Source organism: Heloderma suspectum, chromosome 16 (assembly GCF_057233095.1).
Source record: "Heloderma suspectum isolate Gila_16-S chromosome 16, 16-S_ref, whole genome shotgun sequence".
NCBI lineage: Eukaryota > Metazoa > Chordata > Lepidosauria > Squamata > Helodermatidae > Heloderma > Heloderma suspectum.
Window position 1 is genome coordinate 21,783,585 of NC_139473.1, and position 23,062 is coordinate 21,806,646.

The window sequence follows — 23,062 nt, forward strand, 5'->3', positions numbered from 1 at the left end:
CACCAGAGAACATATATCTAAAATGACTTCAAACAAGCAATCTCAAGCGAACCACCATAAACATAGGACAATCCAGGATCGCTTAAACTTATTATATGCTGCCACATGCCTGGGAGAAGAGAAAGGTCTTAACCTGGTGCCAAAAATATAGCAATGTTGGTGCCAGGCGGGCCTCGTCAGGGAGATCATTCCATAATTGGGGGGCCACCTCCGAGAAGGCCCTCTCCCTTGTCACCACCTTCCGAGCCTCCCTGCCAACAAGGCCTCTGTTTCTAGCACACCTTCACTGCCACTGGTCCCATGCTCCATGAAGGGAAGGGAAAGGGGAACTGGCAGAGAACGCTCGCTGGTGGTGAACCCAACAGTGTTTCATGTTTTTATTTGCAAGCCACCTTGAGAATGTTCTGTTTTTTGTAAGAGGTGATATAAAACCATTATTATTATTAATATTATTAATAATTCATATTCAGGCTAATGCTATCAATAATTGCATTATTGTTAATGATAATATTACTTAGGATTATATTAGTACTATATAATTAATAATACTAATATTAATAATATTAATAATATTAATATTGATGATGATGATGATGACAATAGCTGGGCCTGAACTTTGAAGTGGGTTTGGGCTGGGCTCATATCGGGACTAGGAACTCCTCCAGTTCTGAACTCCCACAATTCCCATCTCAGTAGTTTGGGCTGAACACAGCGAGGGCCCTTCCGAGCCAGCCCCACAGCTCTACGAACGTCCTCCTCTCTGTCTGACTCCCACACAACAGGCGCAGCAGCTCACTCCGTACCTGGACCATGGCTCCCATGATTTTCCGGGACTCCTCGTAGAGAGTGGTTCCATTCCATTTGGGATTCAGCCTCTTCAGGTCGGTGGCCAGGCGGTTGTGTTCCCGCAGGAAAAGGGTTTGCAGGACTGTCAGAGCCGGCATCTCGTTGACCCGGTTGTCCCCTTGCAGAACCCAGAAGGAAGAAGGGGTGTCACATCCAGTCAGCCACGAGCTTTGCAAGCCAGCTGGGAGACAGCGTGTGCCTGGAAGGCGGCCCCACTCCCGGCGCAGCATCATGGCAGCAAGCAGGGCGTGTGGGGCGCATCATGAAGAATTACATGGCATCAAGACATTTCTTTCCTGCCTTTTTTCCTTTTGCGAGGAATCCAAGGCGGCTCACATTGCCCTCTTCCTCTCCGTTTTATCTTTACAACAACCCTGTGAGGTAGGTCAGGCTGAGAGTCAGGCCCACTGTCACCTGGTGAGCTTCATGGCGGAGAAGGGAATAGAATCGGGATCTCCAGAGTCTTGATCGAACACTCTCACTGCTCCACCACACGGACATTTTGCCACCCCCCGATGCATGATCCAAGGCAGGGGAGGGGCCTGAGTTGGGGTGGAGGGCCAAATGCCCCTCCCTCTGCGGGCTGGGTAATGTAACGGGGTGTCCACGCCCCCGAAATCATTGTTCCTCCGCCGAAGTGCCAGCTGGAGCTGGTGCTTTGTCTCAGGGCTGCTTCAACCAGCGCATCCTCCCTGATGGGGCAAGGGGCAGCACGGGGGAAGCATTTAGCACGACTGCCAGGGCTCCCCTTATGAGCTGGACCCCCTGGGCAACTCCTTAAGGACCTCTTGCCTCCTTAAGTGTCCCACCTTCCTTCTTTTGAACTTCCCCTTCCCAGTAACGTGGGGTTTCGGCTGTGGGTGTTTGACACTCTAGGCACAGGGTTTAACCACAATAGCTTACTAGTAAATTAAAGTAAGCAATCACAACAAAAGGTATTTGCACAATAGAGTGACAATAGGGTGACTCTAGCTGCACTTTGACTTTTCTGGGCTGCTTCTTCCTGCTCCCTCTTCGGACTCTGCTCTCACTTCAGGCTCTGGCTGCCTCTGCTCTGACGGGCTCTCTCGCTGTCTTATATACCCTCCTCCCTCAGAACGGAACCTGAAGCAACGAAACTTAGCCGGAGAATGAACTGCTCCTCCCTGGGCCACCCCCCAATGGAAAGCTCCAGGCCTCTGAGCCTGGCCTTGTTTCCTCCCTTGGCCTCTCTAGGCCTCGAGCCGCCACCGCAGCCCTTGCCCTCCCAGCTGAGAGGGTGGAGCCCGCTACGGGGAGCCCCCTGTTCTCGCCAGTCGTGGCATAACCTCCTGCAACCCGCAGGGGGCTTGGGGCCGGGAACCCCCGTTATCTCCAACCACCCAACGGGGGGATTCCTGCCCCCTTCCAAAGCCCCTGGCTGACTCCTGGGCAGGGCCCATTGAGGGAGCCTAAGGTTACGCAGGCAAGAGGTTTCCCTCCCTTGATCCAAAGTGTGTTCCCCAGGTTCTGGTGGATTTTCATCTATATTTTGACACTAGGAACAACGGAAGCTGCCTAGAACAAGTCAGGCCACTGGCCCATCGAGTTATTCGCGGTTCCGACCAGCAGCAGCTCTCATCAGGGTTTCCGGAAGGAGACCTTCCTAGCCCTGCCTGGAGATGCCAGGGATTGAACCAGGGACCTTTTCAATGTGGAGCTCTACCACCGACCTCGGGCCGGGGTTTTGCTAGGCACTTAAAAAGCTGGGGGCTCAGGCCCATCGGAACAAACCTGCATAAAGTTGGCCCATGCTAACTTATCTCTATTTATTTATTGAAATACATGCAAATGTAGAGATCATTACCAGGATCTATTTAAATTTCACTAGGTCGGGGAACAAGCCAGCCAATTAATTCCCCATCCAAATCATCTCAGATAAAATAAATTCTTCTATTACTTTGCACCCTGTCCCAAACCAATGGGGAAAAAATGTTTTTTTTCCTGAGTTTAATTGCCACACAGGGGAAGATTTGGGGGTGGGGTGGGGTGTTGCAGCATGTTAGCCTGTTGTTAGCATGTTAGCATGTTAGCTCCATTTCCCCAGCTGCAATCCCCTTGAAAATTGCCCTCTGCAGGGTAATTAAGCTGAGGGGGAAAAAAACCCTTGCATTGGTACCAATGGGCACTCAGTGTGAGAATAAACTGGGGCTCTAGGAAATGGCTTTGGGGCTGGAGCCCCATGGACCTGAGGCCCAGCAACGCTCCTGCCTATGGCCAATGGGGCATGTTTTTACGTCTATGCCATTTCTTACTATTGCCCAAGAGTCCTTAATTATCAAAAAGTGGATATTATGCTTCCTGAAATACTGTTTGTATTAAGTCTATTGAACAAAGCGTTACTGAAATGTTTCTCGAAATGATGCTGTTGTGGCTCATTGATACAAATTGTTATTCACCTCTTAATTGAAGCCATCTTAGCATGCTCTGCTGTCTGTTTTTTTCCTGTGTGTTGCGAACTAGACTGGGCACAGTGTTTGTGGAAAAGTGGCATGCCCGTTAACCATCTCATCTAGCCAGTTCTCTGTGTGTAGATGCTCCTTTGCTAGCACACCTTAGAAACCAGCCACTCCAAGCAACCCTTTAGCATTTATGCAGAGCTTTTGTGGAGCAGCCAAAGCCCTGCATACAAGTTTATTCACTCATTCACTGCTGTGGTTCTCCCTCCCGGGAGCGCATGCTTGCATAGTTCTCTCCTCCCACCCTGCAACATGTTTCTCTCCTCACAAAAACCCTTGCAGGCTGAAAGATGGTGCCTGGCTCAAGTGAGTTTCTTGGCCAAGTGGGGATTCGAGCCTGGCTCTCCCCGGTCCTAGTGTGGACGCTCCAGATGTGACATGGAATAGATGCTGTTGCTGCTGGGGTGAGTGTGAGTTGTGTGCGAGTGGTGCATGTGTGCGAGTGAGAGTGGTGCGTGCATGTGTATGTGTGTGCACGTGTGTGGCCCCCGTACATGTGTGTGGCCCCATCACCCCAGCAGACACCCAATGTGACTGTTGGGTCTGAAAAGCTTGTGCACCCCGATCTCCAAGGTCCTTTCCAACTCTATGATGCTATGATTTACCTGCCAAAAAACAGGGGATGTTCTGTGCTGGATTGGTTAAATTGCAGTTATCTGGGAAGCCCTTCGGGGCGCCAAAGGGGAGATAGGCCAACCCTCGATCTGTGAATCTCTGGTTGACAGATAGCAGCCCCAGGTCATTGGTCAGGTTTCTCAACTGACGGGCCCAATCCACTTCACTGGCATACACCTGGCTGGCATCAAGAAAGGCCGTGAGCGCGTTGATCTGGTTCCGGATGGCGTAGCCACCATTGCACGCAGGAGCTGCACGGGTGAAGGGGATGCAGTCACCCTGTTTCTTTGTGGGGTCATTGGGAGGAATCTGGATAAAACAAAATGTCTTTAGTGAAGACCAGCTTAAACGCCCCCAGACTGAGAACCATCAAAATTTGCATCTTTCTGCCAAGCAGAGAAGAATCTTAAAGCCAAGTGACATGTGACCTTAAATCTGTGACTGTCACTGCTACATACTCTCCCCACACCCCCCAGTAATCTTCCATTAAAGGGCCAGCTGCAGCCCTTATGGCTGCTGGGATAAAGAAAGGGGGGAAACATTGGATGCTCCATTTTCAAAAATATAGAATCATGCTGTTCTCAGAAGTCTCTTCCATCCTGGTTGAAGCATACCATCTCCTTTTACCGGTGGACCACAGAGAGACATTAGGCAGTCTTTATATTAACAAAGCAGGAGATGAATTTAGATGCTTTTCTAGGCAAAAATGTCAGTTGAAGCCAAGTTGTGTAGTTTTACTTAGCAGTTGGAGGGGATGAACTGAAGGACAGGCAAACAAGCAATTTTCAAGCTGGTCACCGCTCTCCTTTTCCACTTCGATACTCCTTTCGCCTCATTCTCACCCCTGAACGCAAGCGTGGGTGTTTTCCCAAACAGGAAAAGTGCACATTTCAAACTTGCATCCCCCCCCCCACATTGATTAAGGTGTGAAAACATGTCCTTTTTGAAAAATGTGCATTTTAAAGTGTACAGTTTTTTAAAAGGACACATTTTGCCAGTGCAATTGCAAGCTTGAGAACATGCAAGCTTTGCCTGAAAAATGCCATCGCAAGCGAGGCATTTTCATCAACTTTTCAAACATGAACAAAATTCTTGTACATTCCTAGATGAACCCTCAGAGTAAAATCCCAGGTAGTATAAAATCCTTGTCCTCCACTATAGAACAGCCAAATTCGGTATTCTCCGAGTCAAACAAAAACGAAAGTAGCTGTGTTGACCATAAGTAAAATTCCAAAATCCATATTAGTGTAAAACTAAATCTATTAGATCTCGAAAGCTTGCACATTTTTGCCAATCTTTTCGTTGGCCTATTACACTAACACGGATTTTGGAATTTTGCTACGGCTGCCTTTGATTTTGGTTCAATTAAAGGGCTCATGTGAAACAATGACTCTGAGCTCAGCACTGGGGGAATGCTTGTGTGGGGTGCTGCGCATGATGACCTGATGCATTAGTGGGAGATGCTGAGAAGACAAGTGGATACTGTGGCCTATGGCACATGGTCCTTACAGCAACAATAACATCTTCTCTCTAGTCTGTTTTCATGTTTGTTTTAATTTAATAAGTAAAGATACTTCCTCAACAAGTGAGAGTGGCTATAGCATGCTTGGCTTTTGACAGCTGCTGGCAAGTAGCCAACGGCACCTACAAGCCAGGGGAGAGGCTTGGGGAGAGCACTGTATGTCTGGCAAGAAAGTAACAATTTGGCAACTCAGACATTGTCCAAACAGAAGTCTGAACTTCGCAGCTAGCTCCTCCGAAAGCTTGAGATGCCCGGCTAGAGCATTCAACGCCTTCTGAATCCAGGGATGAGATATGCCTCTCTTGGGTACGTGTGGCGACAGACACACGCACAGGAGCACCACAGGCAGCTTTGGGCTGCGTCTTGTCATGGCAGTGTGTTTGTCGGGGCACCCGCCCTCCTCCGGGGTGGCCCTGGACTAGCTCCCAGCAACTGGCAGCCTCAGCGGACCAAGCGATCGGTGCACCCGCCCCCACGCCCCAAGGGCAGAGCTAGGCGGAGGTTTCTGGCGAGCTGGGAAACACGTTGCCCCTATTTTCCATTTAATTAAGAGGCAGCCCCCTCCCCCCGCTGTATCTTTGGAAGCAGAAATATTATAATTCAGAATAAAATGTGCCCAAAGTGGTTTATTTTTCTTAAACTCAGCACTCTATCAGCACGGATAAAAACACTGCAGGAGACGAGCCCAGCCGTCCACTCTGCAAAGGACCAGAGTCCCATCCCAAGGGAGGTCCCTGGAGGAAGGGTCCCGGCTGCATCCTCAAGGCGACCCGGCCCACAAGGTGCCACCAGCCCCTAGGCTCCGCCCTCCAAGGGCAAAGGGAGCGGCTGCGCACTGGGGAGCCCCTCACTCCCTGCCTCCAACTGGGGGCAGCAGCAGAGCAGGAAGATCTCCCGCCTCACCTCACGCACTTCCACAGCCTCGGTCATATTCCCTCTGCATGTGCATGCATTTTCCGGTATTTTCCCCTTGAATTTGGTGCCCTGCTTAACCTGGCACCCCAGGCGACCACCTGACTTGTCTATACGGACGGGCTGCCTGTTCTGCCCTCATCCCGAGATCTCTGGCAATGTCACCGATTGGGCTCGCATACCATGCCTGCATTATGCGCTGCGCGCACGTGCGTCCCGAACCGGGGCTCCCGCTGGCCATGCCTGGGGACCGCTCCTCCAGTGCCCCCCACCCCAGTTCCCCTGCGAGCCTGGCAGAGGCGCCCCCTGGGCAGCAGTGCCAGCTTGCCCGAGCATTCTGTCAGCTGACCCACAGGGCCAATCCCAGTCCACCCGGCCCCAGGAAGCCCTGGGCTCGGAGTGAGTCCTCGGCTGGAGCAACACATCTTTGGGGGTAAAGCCCAGCGGAGGCGGGAAGCTCTGATGCCAGCGGGGTGGGAATCCGCTCCGGGTTTCAGTCAAAACTCTAAGGATGCTCAGCACCGTGGAGAGCTCCTTTGGAGTTCTGACTGGTTGTGACTGGAACCGGGAGTGGAGTCACCGCCCCACTGGCATCGGAGCGACCAGCTCCACTGGTAACGATGCTGCCCGCGTCTCTGCTCCCCAGTGCTGCCTGTGATCCGGACCATTGCCTGGCTGGGACTGTGTATGGAGATCATCTTCCGAGGCCCGCTGGCACATCCCAACGATCAGTCTAAATGCTGAAGCGCAAGCACCATCGTGACTGCCCCATGGCCAGGCCCCCGGGGAGAGGGCAAAGAGGCAGCAGGGGCTGCGTAGATCCATAGCCACAAGGCAGTTCTAGGATTTTTCGTCTCGACCAGGAGCAGATGTTTTGTGAAGCGAATGGGATTTAATTGCCCATGCCAGACCAGGCCACCCTAAAATCTTCTGCATTATAACAGGGAACAATAGAGTGTTGCTGAGAAAATTAAGTTTTCCTCCCACTACTGTGAAGATTTCAGCTCATCTCAGAAAGAACAGGGAAGTCTGAGGGTGCGGGTAGATGATGTCCGCAGCCCTGTTGATAAGAAAGTGCCAGCATGCCAGGTCTCCACCCTGGAAGCCTCCACTAGGGATGTTGGAGAAATCTGTTTTGGGGTGGAGTTCAACGGGTTTTCCTAGGCTTGGCCCTCCAGCCTTCGTTTCGGTTCCCACTGCGGCACCCGACTCAATCCGCAGTGGGTCGGGCCAGTTCACAGAGTTTCGGGGATTTTGCGCATTTGGGGGGGATGTTCTGCCATTGGTGCAAATTTCTGAGCAGTTTGCACAAATTACAACTGAATTTGCAGAAATTGCAACCGAATTTGCAGAATTTGTGCAAATTTGGCCATACTTTGCATAAATTGCTCGAAAATTTGAAACCAATGGCAGAACCTTCCCAAAAATGCACAAAAAGTTCTCAAGAGTTCAGGGAACAGCCCAGAGCTCCGCTTGCAAATGCCAAGCAAATCATATATGCCGCAGAAGTCCATCGAGCCAAAAAAGAACCAGATTTCTCAGTGGCGGACATCACTAGTCTCCACTACATCACTGCCATGAACTCCTGAGATATGTCTGGTTGGCACTGGGGAGGGGGCCTTTTCAGTGGCTGCCTCTCTGGAATTCCCTTCCGAGGGAGGCCTCCTCATGGTTGACGTTCTGAAGCTGCTAAAGACTACCCGTTTTAGGAAGGCATCTGGTTTTAATTTGCTTTTTAAAAAACATGTCTCTGGGCCAATATTTTCATTGCTGTTGCATAGTCGTTTTCTGCTTCTGTTTTCATGTTTAAGGCTGCAGTCCTGTACACACTTACTGGGGGTAAGTCCTACTGAACTCAAGGGCACTTACTCCCGAGTAAGTGTGTCTTGGATTGCTAATGTTCAGCATTTATCCAAAGGTTGTTTTCAGTTGTTAATTTTAATTTTTTTTGTTGAACTAGGAGAAAAGGCAGGATATAAATGTGAAAAAAGGAAAGAAGGAAAGAAAGAAAGAAAGAAAGAAAGAAAGAAAGAGATCTGTTCAGCGGGAGAGCACAACAACATGCTGTCCAGTCTCCCGCAGGGCCGTTCCACCAGCCGTTCCACTAACCCTACTGGTCTGAAAGACCTATTTTTTCCTCTTCTGTCCCCATCGCTTTTCCCTTGTCTTTTCAGACTGAAAGCCTGCAGGCAGGGGCTGCCTTGTTTACTGATTGCATATAAACCACTTTTGGCTGAGGGAGGGATAAAAATCGCTAAAATAAATAAATAAATAAAAGGGAGGAGGAGGAGAAGCAGAGCCAGGACACTCTGGTGACCAGCAGTGGGCCCCTTGCCGTTGCCCAGTCAAGCCAACCTCCAACACCAGCCCTGCACTCAACTGATTGCACGAGCACCTCTGGGGGGCAGCCTGTGCCACACATTCCCTGGAAGCAGCAACCCCGGAGCTCCACGCACCTGGATGGGGAAGCACGGAGGGCCCTTGACGCAGCTTTTGTCGCAATCCACCCCTTTCATGAAGGTGAGAGTCGCCGTCGTAGCAGGCCCAAAGTCCATATCGTGGTCGATTAACTGGCCCCACTGCATGAAGAAGACTGACAGGAACTTGTCATCGGTGACATTTTGGTTGGGGAAGCGGACAATTTCATTGGAGACTTGCCGGACCTGCAGCGGGCATCGTCAGGGAACAGCGGTCAGCAAGAGGTGTGGTGGTGGGGAGGGCAAAGGAAAGCGGCTTGTTAAAACCCACAGGAGATTGCTGGACTACCGAAGCTAATGGATCAGAAACAGTGCAAACAGTTATCTATAAGAATAAAGGAGGATGAATCTCTGTCTGTCCGTCCATCACCACCATAGCGCCAAGAATGTGAAACTTCAGACACCTGAAGCTGAGCATGCATGTAAAGGGACCCTCACTGCTGGGAGGGTCAAGGCATTTGTGTGTGTGTGTGTGTGTGTGTGTGTGTGTGTGTGCGTATAGTAAAGAGCTGGGGGGGCAGGATGGGCACCCTTGTTTTAAAGAGTCACACCCTTCAGGTGGTTGGGGGGAAGGAGTAGATCAAACTTTCCCAACCTGATGCCCTCCAGTTGTGTGGGACTACAAGTCAAAGCATGCTGGGACTTGTCGTCCAACACATCTGGAGGGCAAAACGTTGGGGAAGGCTCAAGATCCTAGAAAAGGTAATGCAAGTCAGCCACATTGTTGTTCAGTGCCGAGGGTGGACTTGAGGCTGTCCAGCTCTCCTGCCGAGGACAGACCAGCACACCGGCAGGAGCTCTAAGTCACGATCGAAGGCGGGCGAGGGCATCGCTGCTTATTTGGAATGAATCGGAGGGAGGGGTGCTTCAGGGGCCCAGCCTGTGTTGAAACTCTCCAGGCCCCTTCCTCAATTTTCAGCCCTTCATGAAAAAATATAGCCTGTCTCTGTTTAAGTGATGCTAAAGAGCGTGCAGAGACCTTCGGAACTCCAGTTCCCTTCATGATGACAACTAAATACAAGTTTGGATATTCATAGTGCTGACTTCTAATTCTTTATTTTCTGTTTTTGGCATTTATACCGTCTTTTAAGCCTGGATTTTGTTTAATCCCAAGCTTTGAGAAATGTTGCATGGGTATATTTAATACCAAAACCAAAGTCAGGGCACTTGCAGATGAACAGCTCCCACTGCCACGCATCAAAAGGCGGTGGGCAGCTATTCCGCCTTTCCCTGTTTAACGGGGGGGGGGGGGCGTTGTGGGAAAGAAAAAGATGGACAAAGCAGTGGGAAAATGGAATGGGAGATAATATCTGGACCACACATGCACATGCCCCCTTGTAAAATTCTGTGAACGTAGCAGGGTGATTGCACCCTAAAAGCCTCGTCTAGAAGTGTCTGCAGTCAATGGCCAATTTGTTTCAGGAAAATCCACAGGCAGGATTAGGGAGGGGTGAACGGCCCATGTCAGAGGTCACAAAGGCTCTCTGAACCTCGTCTCATGGCTCGGCTCGATTCCCATTCGCATTTGTGACCGCTGCTTGCGCTGCATGAATGGGAAACTTGTGCAAATCGAGCAGCAATTGCACAGGAGATTTGCGCAAATCTCCTCAAATATGCGCAAATCTCCCAATATTTGCAAACTTCCTCCATACACTAAAGCGGGACTGATTCAGGTTACTGGGGGAATTTGCACAACTCAGGCAATTTGCACAAACCAGACTGGGCATCGGAATGAGACGAGCGCGAGCTTCGCGCTTGCCTGGTTTGCCAGCAAAAATGGAACTCATGCGCATCCCTAGGCAGGATGCGACCCAACGGCTCCCTAAGAAGCCGGCCTGCTGCCACCTTGTGTTGTTCTGGCTGCTGGGCATGGAGATGCTGGGATGACTCGGGCAGCCTTCCCTGAGGCTGGCTGTGAATGATGGCAGTTGCAGTCCAACATGTCTGGAGGGCACCAGGCTGGGGAAGGCTGGAGTGGAACGTGTTGGCCAGGAATGATGGGAGTTGTAATCTGACACATCTGGAGGGCCTCAGATTGGAGCAGTCTGCACTAGGCACTCCCTGTATTGAGGTTGTGGCTATCTTGCATTCACACACACACAGGCAAAGAAAGGGGCCCTTAGCACCATGTTTCTACCTAGGGGCCTGCAAGAAACATAGGGTCTCATGGTCCCCTTTGCTTCGATGCTCTACATCTCCCCACTTAACTTCCAGACCCTTGCTCCTTCCCCCTAAAACCCCAGGTCCTTCTTCTGTCCAAAAGAAGGGTCAGAACTCCAGCTTGAAAAAAGAATAATAAATGAACCAGCAGGGTCCGGTTTCTTACCGAGGGCAGAGGAAACCCATTGTACAGCTTTGTCTCCGTCCAGCCGCGTGGGAGCGACACGCCGTCTTCGTACTCCTGCGGAAGCCACCGGGCGTAGGGCCGGTTGCTGGCCCCCAGGGTAGGAATCCTCCTGCAATGGTCCCCCAAAGCCAAGCGTTGATACTTCAGAAACAGTGGCCAAGGGCAGACAAGGAATCGGGGGTCTCACTACGGAGAAGGGGCCAGAGACTCAGAAAGTATCAGCCAAGTATCAGCCTTCCCCAACCTGGTGCCCTCTGGACGCTTCGGACATCAACTCCCATCAGCCCCGGCCAGCATCGGGCAATTCTCATGGAAGATTCATTTCTTTATTTAGTTAGCTGAAGCTCTCTGGGCGGCTCATGAAAATTAAACCCGCAAAATACATAATAAAGTATGTATTAAAATATATTTTATTTTATATAAAGTATAAAAATATACTTTATATAAAATATAAAGGATGGGCACTACAGACGAACAGCTCCGGAGGGCACAAGTTGGCTAAGCCTCATCTGGCTTGAGGAAGAGCTCTGGAGAACTCAAAGCTTGCACACTGCTTTGTGGCATTGGGTTGGTCCTGAGAACAGCCCTGCTGGTGGCACCTTAAGGACGGGCAAGTCTATCACGGCACACTATTTGCAGGCGCCTGCGTCTGAGGCGTCTACAGATCTCAGGCTAGGCCTTGTTTAGTAAAAAAAATTTCTTCTGTGTGCATTGGATGCTGCAACATCGGAGGGTCTGTCTAAGTTGGCTAATTGCTGGAGGCGTAACACAACTAATGCTTCTTTTAACCAAATGTCTTGGCCATGCCCAACAGCTGCCTGCTTTGGAAGGAGGTTATTGGATGGTTAAACCTTATATTGAAACACCCGTTGCTCTTTGCTGATGTACACATATCCTCTCAAATGATCTACCTGCTTCCTGGAGGTGAATGCACGGCCAGCACAAATGGGTTCTCCTCACCTTTTTGGCAGCTGAAAGACTGATATTACAGCACTGGAAGGATGTGCATGCATCGGAACTGATATATTCAAACCTACGTAGCTACAATGGTCTTCTTTTCTTGTTTTGTTGAAATTTCACAAGAAACAATTAATTAAAAAGCAACAACCAAACAGCAGGGCCCATTCAGGAAATGGCTGTTGCTGATATCGCAAACAGCCTGGCACTAGGCCACCCAATTCGAGGGGACCCATTGAAAGCCACAGGACTTAGTCCTCATGAAGATGCCTTCTTCATCCTTTAGGCTCCAGATGTTTTTAGACCCATTGTCCATCAGCCCCAGCCAGTGTAGCCAATTGCCAGGGAAGGTGAGTCCAAAGCATCTGGAGAGTGCCAGGTTGGAGAAGACCAATTCTTTAAGCCCTGTCAATTTCAATGGGTTTACTCCAGCCTTCCCCAACTTGGTGCCCACCAGATGTTTTGGACTGCAACAGCCAGCATCTATGACCACTGGTCATACTGGCTGGGGCTGATGGGGGTTGCAGTCCAGAACATCTGGAGGGCACCTGGCAGGAGAAGGTTGCGCTGCTGTCATACCTGTTGTTGCATTCGCCTGTAATGGTCCGGTAAGGGCTATTGTCATCGCACTGGATTGTCCTCAGCTCTTGCTTGGCACAGCCGGTTGCCTTGTAGATAGTTTGCATCTGGGCTGGGCTGAGCACATCTGCAGGAGAAATGGGTACTGAGGTCTCACCTGTGGGGTGCAGAGCTCAGGGCGGTCGGAGGGACAGGGGGGTCCAAAGCAGTAAATTGGGAATGACCGCAGAGTATTATTTCATTTTTAAAGAAATGCAAACGAGGGTTTCATTTTCATTATCTTGAAGGGTGCCGAAAGCTTTCTCCAGGCTGAAAATGGCTGAGCTGGTGCATCAAGGTTCTCTTTGTTCTGTGGTGGTAAATTTGGTACATGGCAAATAACGAGAACCTCAGCGCAACACATGTGGGAGGCCTGCGGCCTGCGTGCCCTCTTGCTGCTGGAATGTCCTGGCTGTTGCCAAAATCACACTCCCACAGTCCACCAATCAGCTGGGTCTCAAGCCCACACCCCCTCCGCTCCATCAAGATCTCACCCCAGCAGCCTGCCAAACAGCTGGTCAGCAGGCTGGGAGAGAGCTCTGTCAACTGGGAGGGTGGCATGCAGGGGGAGTCATCACCACACATTATCTGTTTCAATCACGGGCCTCCCCCACTCCCCAAACTGATTGGTGCCTTGAAAAGTGAGCTCCTCAGCTCTTCCCAGCACCAGTCAGTTGGACATGGTGGAGGGGAGGAAGCACGATGGGATCTCAGCACATAGGGAGGGCAGTTGAAAGCTTCCCATCCCTACATGCTGAAATTGGGGGGAGGGGAGTTTGTGTGCATCTGTGTCTGTCTGGGTGTGGGGAAAGTGTGTGTGTGTGTGTGTGTGTGTGTGCGCGCACGCGCATGTATGTGGGAGAGGGTGCATTTGTCATGACCTCCAGCCCTCGGATCTTCCAGGGTGCAGCAGAGGATTCTGGTGAGGACCAGGCACAGGCTGGTCAGGGATGGGACAGTCAATGCCTTATTTAGTTCCTGCCTGGCCAGAGGACAGAGCCCTGCTGTTGTCCTCCAGGTCATAGGATGAGTCCTAGCAGAAGCTCCATCTCCCCAGCCTCACAGATGTCTCAGGCTACAAAATCAAGTGTGGGCTCTTTGGCGGCCCCACCTGCTCCTCCAAGGGTGAGGTGGAGTCTACCGTGCTACAGGTCATGTCAACCTACGTAAGGATTCAGTTGGCCTTTGCTCCCTGCTGAGACAACATCCTCCTATCATCCTAGCAGGACAGAGTTACAGCCAGCAGGACCCAGTGGGAGCTATCCAAGGTCCTACTTTCTTCCTACCTTGATCTTGCTACAAGCTTCCTCTGTGAACCTCAAGAGAGCACAAAATGGGACAGAAAGAAGGGGCAAGGGTGACTGTGGCCCTGGCCACTACCAATGCCAGCTCAGGATCCGCCCACTGCTGCCCTCAGCCACACCCACCACTGGTATGCAGCCCTTGACCCATCACCCAGCGGTGCATGCTGCCCTTGGCAGCAAAAACGTCACCTGCCAGCTGTGATACAGCCTCATGCACAATCATATCAAGACAGCTTCTTTCTCCTCCTGCGTTTTATGAATGCACACGTGACATCAAGAGGAGTGGGAGGGGAAGCAAATTAACTGAGGGCTGTGGCCAACCGTCGGGGTGTGTGTGTGTGTGTGTGGCATTCTGCACAGCATTTGGAAACAAGAGATTGCTCGGTGGAGGATTCACAGTATGTTGCTCCTACTTCAGGAGCAAGACTGGGTCAATTTGGAATTCCAGCGGCCGGGGAGAATTTGGGAAGAGGAGGAGGACCCGCGGATGCTTCCCATGACACTGGATGCTCCCAGTGAAGTTGCAAGGGAGGCCTCAGCACTGCCTTCCCCCACCCAGCGCCCAGTGGTGTAGTGGCCAATTCTGGATGATGGGTGCTCATCGTGGCAGCCCCCCCTTGCCACGCCCCCAAAGACAGCCCCAGCATTCAGACCAGTTTGTTGATCCATATCATCAGACCAGTTCTGGTGGCTTTATCTCTACCAGGAGCAGGACTTTTGTCAAGCAAATGGGTCTTACTTGCCAATTCAAGACCAAGCCGCCCCCAAAGGCAGAAAACAACATCCTGGGTTGAATCCAGCTTGAAGCCGGATCAACTGCGCTGGTGGAAGCGGACCTCCCTGCCCCCCTCCCATGGTAGCCCCTCCAGCTCCCTGAAAATACTAGTCAGGAGACCCTGCTGAGTGGGATGAGCTGGGGGGGAGGGGGCTTCCGTGAGTGGAGTCCTTCCTCTCGTGACAGGTCCCTCCCTCTTGCAGAAGGCCGATCCTGGATCCATCCCTTTGTTGCTGAGAAAATCCATTTCCCCCCAGCTACTGTGGGGATTGCAGATAAGCTCAGAGGGAGTGGGGAAATCGGGGGGGGGGGGAGAGATGGGCTATCCAAGGTGACGAACCCCTTCCCCAAATAGGCTCAGTGTCTCGGAGCACGCCCTCGGCGTTCTGACTGAAACCTGGACGAGATTCAACGCGCCGTTGACATCGCAGCCGCCCGCCTCCACGGTCAGCATCCCTGCCAATCACGCAGGGTTGGCGCGGTGCCCCTGCGAGCCCTGCCTCCATGACTCCGCTGCCAGTACCCTCCAGCTGTGTGGAACTACAACGCTCATCCTCCCCGGCCAGCACGTCCCCAAGGCCGTGCTAACGGGGATAATGGGAGCTGCTTTGTCGGCACAAGGAGGACCATCTCCGCCCATTTGTCCTGGGTCTGGCTGCCCGTCGGCAGTGAGCTGGCACTTAACCCCGAATCAAGCTCTGCTCTGGAACGAGGAGCGAGCCTGAAGCCTCCCTCGTCGCCCCGGGAGAGGGCGAGGGGCTGTGTCTGTGTTCCTCGGTGCTCAGACCTCTTCTGCAGCCCCGGCCTGGGAAAGCAGAAGTGGTTCGGTCGCTCCTTCACGACGGTTCCGGCGGAGGTCATGGGGAGGCCGCGGCGCCTGCCTGCAACGCGTACCCGTGATGTTGACGTCCTCTGGGCTCCCCTGCTGCAGCTTCTCTCTCAAGAGGGCGAAGGCGACGTGCAGGTAGTCGGCGGCCCGGACCGCCTGCCGGGTCTCTCCCGCCGGCTGCTTGAACAACAGCAGCATGTCTGCCGGGGTGACTGTGTTTTTCCTCAGCTTCTCATTTAAGCTGGAATGTTTGGGGAGAAAAGCCATTAAACAAAAAGCCGGGTCCACTTCCAAGGCTTACTGAACTTGAAACGATGTTGCATCTTCGTCCAGCTCTTCCTGCGAGGAGCTCAGGGCACTGCACGTTGCTCCCCCCCAATTGCGTCCTCACAACGACCCTGTGAGGTAGGTTAGGCTGAGAGGGAGTGGCTGGGCCAAAGTAGGAATGGGGGAGGATTTTGTTTGGTCTGCATTTTTTCGCCAATTGACCTGATTTATACTTCCTGGACTGATCATCGGATTGGAACACGGTTCTCCTTTGGGTCACATGCTTTCCCGAATATTCACAGCACAGTTCTCGGCTCAAAGATGGCATCTAAAACCACATATAGTCAGGAAAACTGCTTTCCAAAAATACAAATTTTAGGGAAAGCTGCATCCCAAAGAGTGTGCATTAGGGAAAGATGTGTACAAAGCAGCATCTCTTAGGAAAAGGTGCATGCATTAGGGAACACGACGTACGAAAATAAATGTGAATTTTCACGCATAAAAATAAATATATTGCAGACTTGTGCGGAAATTGGAATGGAACGGAAACAGACAGATTCGTCCATCCCTAGCCCAAAGTCACCCAGTGAAGTTCATAGAATCATAGGGTTGGAAGGGACCTCAGAGATAATCCAACCCATCAGCTCTAATGTCACACTGAAGCATCAAATATGGATGCGTCACTTTTATCTTTCAGGGCTCCTGAATCTGTGGAAATCAGCAGGTGGGACTTTGCATGCCAGAGGGAAAAGATTAGCACCTGCTAATGGCTGCCAGTCATGCTGCTGTTAAATGCAGAGGAGCAGGGGCCAGTAAAAGAGTTGGCAACCGTAGCCATCCGGTTTGCCAGTGTGCAGCTGCTTGTGTCAACTGGACCCAGAACCTGCTCCCCACATATATTGGCTCAGCTTCTTCTGCCTAAACCTGCTGCAGCTATGTGCAACGACACAGACCCTCACCGGTCCTGGGTGCGCTGATAGGCAGCATCCACCAGCTGCTTGGCTTCCTCCACGCTCCTCAGAAGGGATGAGGTTCCCAGCTTACTGGCAGCCATGACAGCAGACAGACGGCCGTTGTGTTTGGGCTTCCCTGGGGGAGAAACGCACATCGAACGCCTCAGAGATGGAAATCACAGAGTGAGGTTTATTTGTGTTGATCACAGCCTTCCCACAACCTGAAGCTCTCCAGATGGGTTGGACTACAACTCCCAGGATCCCCAGCCAGCTGGTCTGTGGCCTGAAAGGAAGGATATCCCTTTTGTTGGGACGGTCTTCCTCGGACACATGTTTTGGGGTTGCAAATTGAGCGCCAAAGTTGGAACACACCGAGAAATAATTGCTTCTCTGTAAGATCGAGTCCAGTTTGGTACAGAAAAAGAAAAGAACCCTTAAATATCAGTATCATCCATTCATTGTATGATCCAAAGGCCACGACAAAAGGAATATTAGTAAAACAGCACAGACTACCGAAAAATGAAAAGCACAAGGGAAATATGGACACAGAATGGACCATTTGTATATTGGTTCCTCCAATATACGAACAAAATTTCCTCTGATCTTCGTTCTCTTTAAATATGAAGACTTTGACATCTCTCGCAATGCATACTGTTTTACTTACTTATTTATCATTATTATTTATCATCATCATGATCAACTATGTATGCTGTCTTTCTCCCACTGCAGTCAAGGCACTCTACAATTTAAAACAATGGCATACAAACTAAGACATGACGCAAAAGGGGGAAAAGAAGGGAGGGTAGAGGACACTATCAAAATCAAGCACCCATTCTTACAAACCTACCCAACCCCATGCTATAAAGCCCCATTGGCTTTATAGCAGTATAACTTGAGGGTGGGGGTTGCCAACTTACCATAAAAATCCAGCTGAGCCTGCTCCTGTGCCTTTAGCAGCTGCTTGATCTGTTGAGATCTGCAAGTGACCTTTTTTCATGGCACAGAAATAAGTATCATCACCGGCTAATGCCTGTATACCAAGCTGCCTTTAAAAGCACAGGAGCCAGTGCTGGTTAAAATGTTGGCAACCTTACACATGGCTTTTCCCCCAGAGAAACTTGGGAATTGTAGTCTGCTGTGGAAATTCTCTTTTCAATATCCCCAGCACTCCTCGGTGAGGGAAGGAGTGGTATAGCCTTCCCCAACCTGGCGCCCTCCTGAGGTCTGGGATTACAGCTCCCATGAACCCCAGGCAGCACCACTCGTGACTGGGGATGATGGGATTTGTAGTCTGAAACATCTGGAGTGCTCCAGGTTGGGAAAGGCTGAGATAGCAGATAGTAGCATTTTAATTATTTAATAAATGTATATACTACTGACCATATTTAAAAATATCTCTAAAAATATCCAAAAATATCTCGAAAAAAAAGCATGCTGCCAATGGGCTCTACAGATGCCAGACACAGAGCCAAGAACAAACAGGACATCAGAACAGTTTCAGTTGCTGCAGTGAACATTCCTCGTTTGGAATGGAGATTCATTTATATTTGTTAATAATTTTGCAATGTGCGTTATTCTCACTCCTCTTTAGTGCTCAGCTGTTGAATTAGTTTAGTTTATATCTACCGTTTTATTGGATATTATACATATTGATGTCTCTGCTATGTAGTTATCTGCATACATTACGGTTATTTGCAATTGTTTCTATTGCATTTTCTAAATATTTTTATATTTATTGCTGTTTGATATCTTGTAAATTATATTTGTTGTTGTTCATTAAAGATCAATGCGAGCTGCTTTGGGCACAATTTTGTGAAAAAGTGGCATACAAATAAAAAGATGTTGATGACGAGGAGAATGATCGCAAATTGCAGCTGCGTAGCCTGTAGCAGCAGGCAGACCAGTGCCCCGGGGGGCGGGATGTGTGCGACATTTTGCTGACTTTGGAATGCGTGCAAACACTGCATGCCAAGCTGGAGCAAAATTCTGCGCGTGTTCAGAAGTCAGCAGAACTATCCCCGGGAGAGCCCACAACACAGCAGCAGCTCCTACAGCTTGGTTGCAAAATGCTGCAAAACGTTGCAGACTATTCCGGAGTTCAAAACACTCACCCAGAAACGTACCCAGGCCAAAGCAATGCCAAAGAGCAACGGCAGAGCAAGTGAAGGAGAACTTACCATGGAGGGAGCGGTCCTTTGCGTGCACAGGCATCACGGCCACTAGGAATGCTAAAAGAATGAGGACCCTCATGCCTGGGAGAAAGCACAATTTTGACCCGGGTTATTTGCAAATGATTTTTTAAAAAGATGTTTGGTTCAGATCACCCTTAGACGAACTGAGCTGTCAACTGAACTATGAAACCCCCTTGCCCAAACAAAACGAGGGGCATGCTTGTGTTCACCGCTCCCCCCCTTCTGTAATGCCGGCGTCTCTTCCTTTGCCACAGCCTCTCATGCACCACTTCAGAAGCCACAGGGCTGTTCGGTGCTGTTCTTTCAGGCAAAGGTGGGCTCCGAAAACCAAAGCCTTACAATAGATGGCCAGCAGTACAGACCCAGGCAGAACAGCTCCATCGGGTGGGACGGCAGGCTGGGCAGGACATGGGGGCCTTACCGTTCGTGCACATGCATGCACAGGTGGAAGCAAGATGTTCTAGATCAGGGATGGGCAACTTGCAGCCCTCCAGATGTTTTGGCCTACAATTCCCATGATCCCTCACTGCTGGCAATGGGGGCCACAAACTGCTTGCCCGTTTTAGACCCACCCCGAGGAAGAAGCTGAACTCTGAAGGCCCCCACTCAGGGCCAGCGTCAAGGGGGGGCACGGTGGGGCACCTGCCGAGGGCCCACCCCCCAGCAGGGCCCACGGAGAGGACCCCCCTGGAGTGGCTCCTCCTCCTCCCCATCGCAACCTGCAGCTGCCCCTGCCGCTCGCTCTGGCCCAGGCAACGGGGTGGGGAGGGGGAGGAATAGCAGGTGCCTGCTCACTCCCTGGCTGCCTCCCTCCCCACTCCCCGGCTGTCAAGACGTCCATGGCCCTTCGGTGCCTCTGCAGCCTGTAAAACTCCACTCTGTAAGGCCGAGCCTGCGCGGCTTCCTTGGGCCACCCGTGTGTCTCATCTCGACCCGTCCTGAGCTGGAACGCCGACGCAGCGCTCTCGCTAACTGGGCCGCACGAGTTCAGCTGAGGGTTTGGGGGAACCTTCTCCCCACCGCTGCCCCCCACAAGCTTGAGAGGACTGTTCCAGTTAGCTTGCGATGGGCTACATAGAGTCCCCTTAGCTCTGCTAATGGTTCGGGGGGCATAAGGGGGGGTACCGCTGCCCGTTGTCTTCATCATCATCTGCCTCTTGGCTTTCCGTTGCCTCCGTTGGGCCCTGTGCTCTTGAAGCCCCGTGCTTTGGTATGTGTGGGCAGATTTTAGCAAGCTCGGTTATTTTGCCTTGTAAGAACTGTTTCCAAATATTCCTCTGTTTGTCGAATGTTACTCCCTTTCCCCTTTCAGAAACAAACTTACCACCTATCATAACGGAACCATAATGTGTGGTTTAGTCCTGTTAAGCCTTGGTCGTAAATCCAGAGGTTCCCTCTTGGTTATTGTTGCTGTTTAAGGTTTAGGGTTAGGGCTTTGCAACACAGGGGGCCGGCTTGGCCCTTGTTCCCTCAGCCTTGAGGGTGTCGTGTAAGGTCTGAGAGACCCCTGGCTCAGGCTGAGTTGGACATAAGGGGTGGCGACAGCCTACCTTGCTGGGTTGGTGTTCAAGCCGAGCAACCTTTTGTCCCTGCCTACACTGCAGGGAGTTTGGGACACACACACCCCCTTTGCACTGGCTCCCTGCCTGTCAAGCACGCAAGTGGTAGCAATGATGGGGAGGAGAAGGAGGAGGAAGGCCATCTGGTGAGGATGACGATGAGAAGGTAGACTAAGTGAGGGAGGGGGCCTCAAAAACCTGGAGCCAGCACTGTCTAGATCCACCCTGAGTAAGGAGCTGAACTCTGAATGGAAACACTAACAGTACTTTTTAAAAGGCATTCCCCCAAGCAGAACATGGAGCGAAACGTGTTCATCTTTCGAATGTGATCCTTGCCTAGGCAGCGCTCTCCCTACACCTTCCTCAAAGCTTTTGTATAGCCTGACCCTGGGCAAGGAGTCTTCCCGATCAATGGCCTCTGATGGCTGGTGGCTACAGCAAGTGCCCAGAATGTGTATTCCTTTCAGGGTCCAGGGGTGCCTCAACACAGCCGTTGGGAAAAGAAGAAAGAGCATTTGCAGGTTGCTGGTAGACACTCCGAAGACATTTCTAACCGGGAGATGCAGCTTTTAGTATTTGTGGTGCCAGCTGGACGCATAATGCTTCTCTGCACGTTTGTGCATGCTTGCTGTACATCTGTTTATTACACGCCCGTATAGGTAGTGATCCACCGAAATGAGCACAACACAAATTGACCTGGCCGGTGGTCTGTTTTCAGCATGGTGAAGCGCGGTTGTGGAAGCCTGCAAGGGCGCTGTGGTCCCAAATCTGTTTCCCAGGGCCCTGGATCTATTCCACAGAACGGTGAGTGTCCGTTGATTCCTGTGGAAGTTTTTTTTGTTTTTTTTTAACCTCCCCTTAATTGCCATGCAGGGGGCAATTTTCAAGGGGGACTGCAGCTGGGGAGGGAAGGGTTAACTTTCCCCTTCTCACATGCTGCAATATCCCTGCCCCCCCCCCCCCCAATCTTCCCTTGCAGGGCAATTAAGCTGAGGAAAATGGGGAAACTGCTCTCCATGTTTGGGAACGATCTGGGTCAGTGTACAAAGAAATGGAAAAATACGTTTTATTTGAGGTGATTTGTTTGAGAACTTACTGGCTTTGCTGCCTGTGAAATGTAAATAGATCCCTGCAATTATTTCTAAACTCGCATATGGAGTTACAAATGAGCATATGCAGATTTCATGCAGATTTGTGTCCTGGGGCCGAGCCCTGGATCTCTGAAGCGCCTGCCGGTGACCCCGAAGGCCTGGCTCAGATTACCAAAGGGCAAATGCAGCCCTATCTTCAGGATGGAGCCCCGGCCGCAAACGGCTGTCCTGGAACTTCCCATCGCTGTGGGGGAAGTGGGTCACGACACAGAAGCTCGCTGCCGAAGCTGGCATGAAGCAAGACTTCCTCCTACCCAGAGCGTTCTGGGCACAGGTCCAAAAAGAACAGGCCCGGGTGCAAAACTGGGCAAAAAGGGTGCAAGGAGGCGGGCTTTTCCTGTGGACAGAGACTTGAGCCACTGAACGTTCCGTCAGAAGGCCGTTTCTGCGACGGACGTGGGTGCTCCCTGAGCTGCTGCAACAGGAGGGGGCCTGTGCCTGCCAGACATTGGACTCCCACTCACTTGGGACGGAGCGACCTAGGCGACACTTTCGTTGTGTAATCACCTGGCCTTATTCACAGCATTATTTTTGAGGAGGGAGGGGACACCATCTTCCATTAGTAGCCCTCCCGTGTTGTCCCACTGCTTGTTCTATTGTTTTTCTCACCAGAAAAAACTTAACAAAGAGGAAAAGACGGCGCACCCTGGGAACCGCCTTTAGACTGGTTCTGCCTGACACCTGGAGCGGATTCACTGGCCCACTGACGTCAGAGCCACCAGCCTCCACTGCCTTGGGTTAGCAACTGGTGTCACTGGAGGGCCATTTTGAGGAATACTAGAGGAGTTGGAAGAGGTCCCTGAGGCCATCCAGCTCCCTGCTCAGTTTCAAGCATCCCCGAGTCACTGTGCAGTCTCCGCTTGAAGACCTCCAGGGACGGAGAGCTGCCCCTTCCGAGGAAGTCAGAAGTGCTCTGACTGCCTGGGAAGTTTTTCCTGATCTGCCGTCCTCTAACTTAAGCCCGTTATTTTGTCTTCTACAGTGTTGGATGAGAGAGAACAGAATGCGGCCCTCTTCTGTGTGACAACCTTTCAGGGACTTGAAAAGTGCTCTCCTATCCCCCCTCGGTCTTCTCTTCTCAAGGCAAAACGTGCCCAGCTCCTTCGATCTTTCCGTGTAAGATGTAGCTTCTCATTCCTGACCACCTTTGTTGCCCTTCTCTCAGTTGATTCCGATTTATCCGAATCCTCCTTAAAGTGTCGTGTCTGGAACTGGACACATATTGGAGGTGAGGCTGGGCCAGCACAGAGGAGGGAGTGAA

At 51.3% G+C, this 23,062-nt stretch overlaps 1 protein-coding gene across 2 annotated transcripts in view; it reads right to left on the bottom strand.

The window, feature by feature from the left end:
* MPO (myeloperoxidase) overlaps positions 1-23,062 on the bottom strand; it is a 42,593-nt gene that overhangs the window by 17,982 nt on the left and 1,549 nt on the right. For both annotated transcript variants that reach the window (XR_014786172.1, XM_084823099.1), the window contains exons 2-9: positions 19,077-19,151; positions 16,906-17,035; positions 15,745-15,920; positions 12,733-12,859; positions 11,176-11,305; positions 8,829-9,035; positions 3,929-4,247; positions 804-964 (exon numbers count right to left, since the gene is read on the bottom strand). Coding sequence is in view for 1 of the 2 variants with exons in the window: in XM_084823099.1 (XP_084679225.1) it covers positions 804-964; positions 3,929-4,247; positions 8,829-9,035; positions 11,176-11,305; positions 12,733-12,859; positions 15,745-15,920; positions 16,906-17,035; positions 19,077-19,151 (1,325 nt within the window). In the remaining variant the exon portion in view is untranslated. The remainder of the gene's footprint in view (positions 1-803; positions 965-3,928; positions 4,248-8,828; positions 9,036-11,175; positions 11,306-12,732; positions 12,860-15,744; positions 15,921-16,905; positions 17,036-19,076; positions 19,152-23,062) is intronic.